Source organism: Alligator sinensis, unplaced genomic scaffold (genome assembly GCF_000455745.1).
Source record: "Alligator sinensis unplaced genomic scaffold, ASM45574v1 scaffold970_1, whole genome shotgun sequence".
NCBI lineage: Eukaryota > Metazoa > Chordata > Crocodylia > Alligatoridae > Alligator > Alligator sinensis.
This window is the reverse complement of record NW_005842094.1, coordinates 1,071,539-1,082,549: the sequence shown is the minus strand read 5'-3', so window position 1 is coordinate 1,082,549 and position 11,011 is coordinate 1,071,539. Positions and strand designations below refer to the sequence as shown.

At 44.2% G+C, this 11,011-nt stretch overlaps 1 protein-coding gene across 1 annotated transcript; it reads left to right on the top strand.

Moving 5' to 3' along the window:
* The first annotated feature begins 4,319 nt into the window (after positions 1-4,319).
* Positions 4,320-8,200, top strand: ANKRD60 (ankyrin repeat domain 60). The gene is made up of 4 exons (XM_014520157.1): positions 4,320-4,575; positions 5,353-5,483; positions 6,368-6,533; positions 7,950-8,200. The coding sequence occupies exons 1-4, from the start codon at positions 4,320-4,322 to the stop codon at positions 8,198-8,200; spliced, it is 804 nt and encodes a 267-aa protein (XP_014375643.1).
* The last annotated feature ends 2,811 nt before the right edge of the window (positions 8,201-11,011 follow it).

Below are 11,011 nucleotides of genomic sequence, written 5' to 3'. Positions count from 1 at the left end.
GTTCAGCAGTCATTTTCCTTGAAGCCTGCCTCTCTCAAACTTACAATCTATGAATCTGTGATCTCCTACAACGAGAGGAGATTCTTGTAAAATATTGTGGTCTCAAGTTTCCAAAGGAGGTGAAGCACAGGTTTGCAGAGTAAGGAAGCTGACATACACAAATTCAGTTTTTATAACTGTCTGTGGTTGTCATTATGGGGGTTGGAGGTGAGCAAAACCCCCCACAAAAAACAAGAAAAAAACAAAACCCACAAACTAACATTGACTGGGGCGGCACTTGGGACGTTAAGACTGTTAACCTGATCTCAATATATCTAACCAGGAACTTCCTACAAGAAGAGAATGAAATCCCCTTCATTAAATCCAACAATTTTGTGAAATGCCAACTTAAGTTACAATGTTGATGCCTTTGGCTGTTCCATTTTCACCCCTGTTTTCCCTTGCATCCTAAGTCTAATGTGGTCCATTGAAGTTGGGGAAAAGACTCGCGTTGATTTTAATGGGCTTTGGATCAGGGCCATAACCTTGTTTAAAGAGGAACGTTTATATACTGGGGAAATGTCTCATTTAATGGTAGATAAAGTATTATGTTCAGTGTTTGCTCAGTCTGTAAATAGACCAATGAGAGACTATTTCCATCTACGTTATTTCATTACTGTAGCATTAAGTAGTTCAACTGTCTGGAAGTTAAAAATATTACTCTTTAACTGGATTGTCAGCTGTATGGGAAGTAGCTCTCTCAGCCCGACTCTTGTACTTTTTGGAAGGTTCAATTTTGTATAAATGTCACTGAAACTAGTTTTGAATTATACTGTATAGTATTTGTAATAAATTGTTTGCTTGCAAGACCATAGGTGCTTTTAGAGTCTATAGGGGAAAATATATAGTTGCTATTTCAGTAAACAGTCTAAGCTCTGTAAATTCCACAAAGTTCTACGCTTAATTTTTTTATAATTTTAAACAAATGCCTCTTCAATGCAAACAGATTTTTTATGACTGCAGATTCTCAGCAAAAAAGTTAAGTTAATTTTTTTGTAGTTTTAATATCTTTTTTCTAATGCTAACATTATACTGATATTTTTTAAGAGTTCAGATTTTCTAAAATTGTTCTGACCAGGTTTTATTTTTGTTGACTATTAACAAGTCATTCAGTTTCCAAGCACTGATCACAACTTTTTTTTTTTTTTAAGTGTACATAGATATGTTTTTAATGTACTGTATATAAACTGGTTACTTCGAACGTCAACACAACCCAGCTTTCTGTTTCAGCAATCATCTTAAGTAGTTACCTTTACCTGCAGTAATCTACCAGAAAACCCAAATGTCCGTTGGGTGGGTGTCTTTACAAAGGTGGGATAGTTTTCATAATGGGACTTCTTTAATTAAAACTTGTGGGGCGTTTTGTTTTGGTTTTTGGTTTTTAAAAGCCACCAGCTAAGTTCACAAAATCTCTTTAAAAAAAAAAAATTGTGCTTTTAAAGATTTTTGGTACCTCTCTAGCTCCAGAGATCCATGTCCATTTTAAATAATGTGACTTTTTTTTTTTTTTTTAAACTAGAGCTTTTAAAAATTTGTTAAACTACGGTTGTATGCACTAGAGGAGATGACCTAGTTCTCCTTTTAACTTTAGACAGTGTGCAGTTCTATTAATTTGGTGCACTTTTTACAATTTTGTTTTTTATTTTATACTGGAAATATTTCAACATGGCTAAAGACTGCACTTTACAGCTCGTACCAGACACATGTATGCAATGAAGATTAAAGCTATGTATTCTCATGCAATTCTCTGGGTTGTTTAAATTATGCAAAATTGTATGTTGCAGATGCAGCAAAAGTTAGTCTACTTTCATAAAAGCTGCAAGGATATAATTTCTTAAAATCACTTTTGACTAAGGGACATGAAAATAACATTAGTGGTGCAATATTGCTGTAGAAAATTATCGGGCACTTGTAATCCAAAGCATGTTAGTCATGTTGCTTAGAATTCCAACTCACTGTATCCGCTATAGATGATATACCTTTGGCATCTAACCGGACACTGCCCTAGTGGCAGTTTGCGTGTCTGTAAAAACAGTGTTGTTTAGAGTCCAAATAAGTGAAGACACTCTGGAAGTGCCACTCACTTGTCAGAATATAGAATCTATGTAACTTTCTATTTGTATTTATCTCAATAAATTCTGCAACTGTTTTACGAAATGTCTCAGTGGTGGCCAGTTCTGTCACAAACAGCACGTGCATTTTGTCGTCTTCCACTGCTTGAGTCCGTTATAATGCTAGAGGCTGCAATGGCAGTGTATGGTCAACAGTACTGATTTATTTTATGGTTCAAATGGAAGCATAAAGAGCTAGGTTAGGATTTAAATTTAACAGCAATGTCAAGTTTGGGCAAAATGTAATGTTGTCATTGACACTTTTAATTTTGGAATTTCCCCAGTCTTCTGTGCTTGGTGTTCCCAGCCTTCATGTTGCATCAGAACTCATTTAATATGGGGAAGGGTGAAGTGGCCAGGGGACTGGATGAGAACACGGCATGGGCAGAGAGCTGTTGGATCATTTTTGTTTTTCTTTTTCCCCGCGGCCATCTCGGTGTTGCACTCTTATAGTTGCATATCCTTATTTCTGCTTTTTTCTGTGTATCCTTCCTCAAGTGCTTGCCTCCCCATGCATTGACAAGGACATTCATACTTCTCCCCAGCTATGACCACTCCCCGTACTTCTCCCAACCCCAAGTGCCCATCTGGCCTTCCCAAAATGCTCTCCTGCGCTCCCTCTTTTTTTTTTTTTTTTTTTTTTTTTTTTTTTTTTATCTAAGTTCCCCTTTCCTTCTCTCATGTTCTCCACCCAATTTGCCCCTAAGCTTGGCTTCTAGACCTTCCCCCAGCTTTACTTCTCCAGCTCCCCGTCTTCTCCAAGGATCAATCCTTCCCTTCTCTTTCAGATTTCCTCTTTTCCCCCAAATTTCTGAGAAGTTCGTCAAGTAATCATAAATGATATATCCCAAGGTTCAGTCTTGCCCTGTCCTTTCTTCTGTATGGGAGGAAGCAAACCTGCATTGCACTGGTAGTAGGGACTCATGTCCAACTGGTTCTCTAGTCTGTCCTGTGAGGGGGAGGATATCCCCATGGCTAGGGACAGAAGTTGCACATGGACTGGTTTAGGGGATCAGAAACTGGTTTAAACATGTAACAGAGTATAATTTAATTGCACATAAACCAGTTTCAAAATGTCTCAAACTGGTTTAAGAGAAACCTGGTTGAATATAGTATCAGACTTAACTGATTTGGGTCAAACTGGTTTATGAAACTTCTGTCCCAGAACCCTTCCTGGTTCAAGTTAAATCACAGTCCCCCAGCATGCTTTCCAGCCCTGGGCTGGGCTGTGTTGCCTCTGCTCCCTAGCTGGAGCAGTGAGGGCTGGCTGACAAGGAGATGTGAGGCGGGGGGCAGGGGGGGTGGGAGGGGGCAAGCCCAGTCTGCAGCTCCCCTACCTCTCCTCCCACCCCAACCCGGCAAACTTGGCTGAGGTCTAGGGCCAGGGAGGGGGGTGTTAAACACCTCTTCCACCACTCAAACTTACTGTGGGCTGCAGCTGTGGACTACAGACTCCAAAGGCACCTGGAAACAGAAAGAGGAAGTGTTGAGCAACCCTGCAGAGTCCTGTTGCTGTAATTCTGGACTGCAAGTCCCAGAGACCTTGGGGGCGCCTGGAAGAGAAAATGAACACAGCCAGGGAGCCCTGCTTTGGCATCCCCCGGCTTCTGGCCTGAGCCACTGCAGGCATGTGGCTGCATTTTCAGAATCAAAGGTAAATGCCTGTTCTCTTTTCAATTTAATCTGCGCAGTTTAGATTAATTTGCAAAGACTGAATTGACTCAGTCTTGGGCTTTTTGACTGTACTTAGCCTAGGTCTGCAAGGAGATGTATTAATAGTTTTGCTTACTCATTGGGGCACCTTGGCTAGCTGTGGGGCCGTGCACTATGATTATGATGAAAACCCATGGAACTGCAACTGTCATGTGATGTGACATTTTAACTCAACTATTTAGCTCAGCAAAGCAGCTGTTTAGCTCAGTTGCTTGGAGTGTTGTGCTGGTTTGATCCCTGGTTGGACTGGATGATCTCTTGAAGCCCCTTTCAGCCTTACTTCTCTGTAACCCACATTCAGGGCATACATATGTCACATCATCATGTGCCCTGCCCAGATGCTCTGTGACATCGCACTGATGCTCTTCAAATGGTTGCGTCTCCAGTGACTTAGTGATTTCAATGACAACAGTCCACTGACTGAAGGATCTCCAGGCTAGTCCCACAACCCATAGGATGTGGCCACGCTCTCGCTTCACTGCCCACTCCAAGAAGGAAAGGACCAGCAAAGCAGCTCCAGGCAATAGCAGCGTGGCCCCCACACTTTCTCTGCCAGCACAGTTCACCGTCCAGCTCCGCCTGCCTGAGACCAATGAGACTTTCTCGCTGCCTGACTGTCACAACGACTTGACTATATGGAAGCTCAAGGACCATTTGGAGTTGCTGGCTGGCATTCCCCTGCATTTTCAGCGTCTCCAGTACCTGGATGAAAGTAAGGACCTCTAACCTGGAGACTCTCCAGGCAAGGAATCCTTGCCGCTCAGTATCCTTAATATCTGGTTCAAGTCCAAGGGCCACACCTGCCCATTCTCGTGGCACTTAGTATCGGGATGAGGGTCTGAGCTCTTTGTGTGTATGGAATTGATCTTCTGTCCCAGCCCTTAGCATTTCTTCCACCTGCCCTGGGGGACTGCAAATTCCACCCATCTGTGGCTTGCTAGGAGCTTTGCCAGGTGGGTGAAAAGGATGACCATTTTGTTTCTGCAGCATTTAATGCCTATTTAAAAACAGCCCCTGCCATCCAGTCACCTGCCTTACCTGCGCATGTGCGCGCACAAAGTTTTCATCTCGATTAGTATCCTGTCTCCCCATTCTTCTATCCATGCAATATTTTCTGTCTTAAGCCCTGATCCGTCACTAAGCTCTGCCCATGTTAGCACAGAGATCTGCCCATGTGGACCTTATTGCAGGAGGGTAAAATATCCCAGAGGGGGCTATGCCTTTGTGCTCACACAATGGGATGTCAATCTTTGTTGGAGGATCTGGGTGCTACTACAACAGAAGCAGTCAATACAAGAGGCAGACAGCAAAACCAGATCAATGCTACGTTTACTAGGGGCTGGGGGGAAGGCTTTCAAATGGAATTACACCCATCAAATAATGATTTTGTAGTCAGGGAGTCTTGTAGGTTGATGTGCTGAGCATTTCCTTTTCTAAAAGCTGTATTCTTTTCAAATGATATCTTACCTTCTTTTGGATTTCCCTCCAGTAGACCTGCCAGATGATTCTACATTTAAGAGCCATGATATTGTCCCTGGTGGGACAATTACTTTGCGCATCTGGCAACATGATGGCTGGGGGCACCTCGTAGCTGCAGCTGCAGAGGGAAATATTCCAAAGGTTGGTTTCATTACTTTTGTAAACAGGGGGAGAGGGGCAGCTTTTTAAAGAAAGCAAGAAAGGCGGGTTAGTAAAAGGTTCGTGTTCTACATGCTCACCTCAGACTAGTCTACATACTGCGAAGGTTGAGAAGGGGTGCTCTAGCTCAAATAACGACCTTGGAAAGCTTGCTAATGTGAAATATCAGCTAATTATCAATCGCAATAATACTTGAATATACCGGTCTCTCTCTGAGTGCAGTTTAAAAGGAACTGGAAATCTGAAGATGGTGAATGGTTTGGGCAAAGGGGAAAACATGCTGATTCCTGACTAAGGCTAAGTGCTGCTTCAAAGCTCACGGTTCCTCCAACTTCAATGGAGCTAGCATTGCTGTAGGAAGTCTACAATATCTCCCCAGCACTTGTACGTGCTTCAGTGAAGGCACAGGAGTGTGCAGCATAGACTGTGGTGTCTCTTGAGATGAGAGGGGTACTGTAGTGTGGTTAAGGGCTGACCAAACATTTTTCTGAGAGAACTTTCTCAACTGAAAATCAGGTTTTTGAAAAAAAGAGCCCTGCAGCTGCCATGGCACTCAGGCCCCCTTGCCAAGAGAGGGAATGTCATCATGGGGGAGAGCCAGATGAAGGAGACCCACCTGTAGTGTGAGTTGGGAGCATGAGATGCTGTTGGGAGGAACTTGTAAGAATAGAAATGTCATGAATACTGACTCTTTTCACCAAAAACTCCATCAGACAGCTGCCCAGCTCCAATCCTATCCAGCGTCTCTTCTGGACCTTGGTCTTTGCATGGTTCCTGTCCCAGTACTTTTAGAATAAGGTGACGTTTAATATTGGTAACCGTTAAATATAATCAGCTGCAAATTGTGCAATGTTTTATTCTGCCAGCTAATAAGTGCAGGTGTTACAAAGGACCCTGTCGGCAGGACTCCCCAGTCAGACTTCCTGGGTCCAGAGCAGGAGGCGGACTGGAGAGCACACCGCATATTTGTGACACTCTACATTGCCAGCCACAGAGGCCATGCTGCTGCTGTCCATTTTCTACTAGAAAACGGTAATCACCAGAAACGGAAGGTCCAAAGGGGCCATTCTGATCATCGATGCTGACTTCCTGCAGAAAAGGGAGCAGCTCCTTTACACAGAAACGTGACCCTTTGGTTAAAATCTCATGAATTTCCCCTGGTCCTGGCTGGCAACAGTGCTCAGAGAGAAAGCATCGCTTTTCTTTGTTTTTCTTTTCTTTCTCTCTCTTTTTTGTCTCCTTCGTATAACCAAGATGGCAGTTCTATAAGAACTGACATGCAAAATGACAATCCTAGGCGCTGTGCTCTGAAAAGCCAGGTTGTGGCATTTCAGGCTGTCTCAAAGAGGGGTTAAGGCTGAACGATGTGATTTTTTGCCTTTTACTGAGGTCTATTTTTATTATGATTATAGGGGCCCGATCCAAGCCCAATTAAAAACAATGGGAATCTTTCTGTTGGCTTCAGCGAGGTTTGGCTCAGGCTGGATGCCAGCATTTGGAGCATTCCTCTGCCAACTGACTGCTATGCTTTCCCATCACTACAGTGCACAGATCGCAGCATCCCAAACAGCTGGGCTCAGATCCAGAAGCCTATTACTTTAAATTTCAGAAAAGTTCTTGACCCCATTGCTAAAGACAGGCTAAAAACTGCATGACTTGTACAGAGCGGTGGGTTTGTGCTTGCAATTAAACATTTGCCTTACACCTTTAAGTGCCAGGAACCTGATAAATGATGTATTGATTCCATTGGGAAAATAAACTTCTTGACGTTAAGAAGCCATTAATACAGTTTAACCCTGGGTATTAATGGATGGTGCTGAATGGTCTGCCCTGCTGTTTTACACCTAATGTATTATACATGGAATAACATGGTCTCAACGGTACCTCGGGTGGCCGTAATTCGATCATGAGGTTCTGGGGATGCCGTAAATCACGTGAGCGAAGGGCAAGTGCTTTATTCACATCGCCTGACTCCCACAGATGGAAGGAGGTTTCTGTATCATCGTTACTGCTGCTGCTTTATGAAAGCAGAGGTGTCAGGTCACGAGGAAAGAGACCCTTCCTCTGTACAGCTGTGCTTTTTTCAGTCCAAGCCTGACTTTGTTGAAAGGATTTTTTCCCCCTCTTTCTCTCCCTTCTTGGTTCTCAGCCTCACCTCGGGTCACATAATTGCTCCTGGTGTACAGGGAGAGATGAGCCCTGCATGGGTCACTGTTGGGCCAAGGTCCAGGACAAGGTAGTGGAGATGAAGGCAGAGAGAGGCATTTGTTCCCTACAGATATTTGCTAACTGCAGTGGGAGGATATGTATTAGTGTCTCTCAAGGATGTTACAATGCTTTGAAGTAAATTCAGGCCCCTGAGTAGCATTCTCTCCTTCCTTAAATGTGCAAGGCCACACACTGCCCTCTCCTGCCTTTCCAGGCCCTGAGCATGTGTGCTCTTTTCAGGTGCAGATGTACATTTTAAAACGCCGCTGGGCAGGACTGCTCTTCACGTGGCTGCTATCAAGGGCCACTACGATTGCATCGATGAACTGCTCATCTACGGGGCACAGGCTGCTACCCCAGACAACGAGGGACAGACTGCAATGAGCCTGGCTCGCCTGTGGGGCCAGAAGCAGAGTGAACGCAAAATGTTCTCCTTCTCTTGGAAGCAGAGATCAAGTGGCGTGGGACCATCCATCCCCTCCTCGACCTAGAGTCCGAGCAAGACGCCTACAAATTCCCATGTGGGCTGATTTACTTAGCCCTGAGGAGTGTGAGGGGACAGCTGGTTCAAGATCCATGCTTCAAATACTGGAGGTCCTGATGCGAAATGAGCTTGTGCTGGTGATGCCATAGCCCTGATGACAACCAGCTTGACAGCACTATTCCCAAACACGTTCTTAACTTGCAGGTTATTGAGACTGGTAATACTGTGCCCTGTCCAGTTTTGCAAGCTGTCTCTCCAAATTCCCTTTGAAATGCTTGTTGCTGGACTCATTTTCTAACCATTAGCAACAGGCTGGGATGTCTAGTGGGCAGATCAGGGAGCTGGAAATAAGGAAACACTGATTTGCCATGCAGTCCTTGGTAGGTCACTGGACTTCCTGTACTGAAAGATTGGCAGAGGGCATGGGGAGGGCTCCTATTCCCTCTGATAACATGTGCTAATGAGGTTATGCCTACAAGTGGCTAACTAGGATCACTGGTAGGTATAATGAGAATAAGTCTGCATGCAAATTAGGTGTGCTGTTGGGTCCAGAGAATTTTTAAACAAGCAGGATTTGCAAAACCACCTCAGGGCACGAAACACAGTTCTCCCTGACTTTCAAAGGGACAGTTAGGTTTTAAGAAATCCCACCCTTAATCCTTCAAGGCCAAATTTCCAAGTGCTCAGCCCCCAGCAGCTCATTCAGATCTTCCAGAGAGCTCAGTGCAAGAAGAGCTCCTCTCACCAGGAGCTGCTGGGAGTTGAGCCTTTCAAAAGAGGCCATGCTTGGCCATAAGCTGTACATGGTGACTTGTGAAGCTCATGCTGTTCCCTGTGTCAATGCAATGTGCTTGCTAACAGAAGTGGGGTGTTAATGCCAGCTGTGGCGATACCTCCCTCCTAGGCATTTGGCCACCTCCTGGAGTTCTCAGCCTGAGTTAGGCACCCGAAGGAGACTGACACCCTTAAGGAAGGATGATCTCTACGCAGCCTTGTGAGCTAGCAATGAAAGGTAAATGGAAAGGGCAGGACTTCAGTTTCTAACATGGCTAGAAAGAGGTGACTGGGGCTCTAGGTGCCAGCCCTCTCCTTGAATTAGGTGCCTAAGCCTACTTTTCTGGTTTGTGAAGGAAAACAAACAAGTGCTGATTCACCCAGCGTGTTAGGAGAAAACTTGCTTCTGCCTGTTTCAGATCAGGGACTTGGACGGACAACGTGATTCTCAAGCAGAGTAGGCATTTGAACCTGAATCTTGCCCATCTCAGGAGAGCATTCAAATCTATAAGAACTGACATGCACAGGGCTATTAGCCATTTTGGGGACTATAACACACACCACATGCCCCAGATGGGACGGTTGCATCACTATAAGCGGACAGGGGGAGAGGGTTCTGATCTCCAAAGCAAATGAAAACAAATTGCTTCATCCGCTGAGTGTTATTCGCACACTACAAGGTGTGTGCTTCATTTTTAAAACCTGCATTTTTAATTAAAACCTATGGAGGAAACTCCAGCTTTTCCTATCCCATTCAAATTTTGCAACAGAAATGAGCAGAAATCTCCTGGAGAGAACTAGGACGTTGTTCTTGCAGTTCCCAGCAGAGGGCACTCTGGGATCAGGCATGACAATGGAGTAGACCCACTCCTGCTTCACAAGGGGATTATTATTAACGCCTGTGTATTGGGTGCAAACTTATCCCTGGTAAGAATTGCCAGAGAGCTTAATTGTCTTTGGTGTAGTGTCGTTTGCCAATCTGTGTGCGCCATTATCTCAGTTCTGAGGATGTGTGTCATTGTGAAACCAAGCATAATTCAGACAGTCTGAGCAGAACAATGGGAGTCTTCCATTGGCAAGGACTTGAGGGATGTGCTATTTAATTTTATACAGTTCCTGCAGAAAATACAATGGTTTGTGCAGGAAATCTTCCTGTGTTGTTCTGTTGCTTAATTCTTTTAAGGTTTGAGGATACCATTGTTACAGCAGCTGCGTGAGAATGGTAGACCACACGTTCTGCATCTGGCTACAGCTAGAATTGTTGTAAAAGATGGTGCTACTGGCATTCTGCTGTGTAATTGCCCATTTCAAGGAACCACATACAGAGGGTGTCTTTGGAAGCCTTTGATTTTTCATTTTTCTTCTCTGTCTAGACTGTGGAAAAGATTTGTACCTGTTCCCAAACCTTGCATAGCCCCCTGATTGACCATGGTGTCAGGAAAGAACAAACTGGGAATATTTCACAGAAGGAACTGGATGATCTCAAAGGGTGGAGTGTATAAAATGGGATGAAATTCAACAGTACAAAGTGCAAGCCTGTGTACTTGGGAACGAATGGCAAGAACTTCTGTTTGAAGCTAGGCTCATCACTTGGGAATTGTAGAGAAGACGGACGTGGATGGTAGTGGTTGATCATAGGATGACCATGACCTACCAGTGCCTTGGAGAAGGCACATACAACTCAGGGTGTATCAGGACTGGGATTTACAGCAGAAGTATTAATGCCATGGTACACTCACTGGTGACACATCTGAAATCTTGTGTACTATTCTGGTTGTCCACATTCGGGAACGGTGGGTTCTGACCGGAACAGGTACAGAGGAAGGCTAGACGGATGACCAGGGATGAAAAGGCTGTCTCAGGAGAAAAGTGGGGGAGGAAGAACTTGGCTTAGCCTAACATGAACAATGGGATGGGATAGGATTGAATACAAAAGCAGAAATAAATATTGGGGAGGAGAAAGATATTTAAGCTAAAAGAAATGGTTAATTCCAGGAAAAATGAGCATCAATAAATGTAAGCTGGGAATTAGAAGAAAGTTTAT

Bases quoted from the DNA above. Each gene is read 5' to 3' on its own strand.
- ANKRD60 (XM_014520157.1), top strand. From the start codon at position 4,320: ATGTGGCCACGCTCTCGCTTCACTGCCCACTCCAAGAAGGAAAGGACC. The intron at 4,576-5,352 runs GTAAGGACCTCT...ATTTCCCTCCAG, and splicing joins TCTCCAGTACCTGGATGAAA to TAGACCTGCCAGATGATTCT. The intron at 5,484-6,367 runs GTTGGTTTCATT...TTATTCTGCCAG, and splicing joins CAGAGGGAAATATTCCAAAG to CTAATAAGTGCAGGTGTTAC.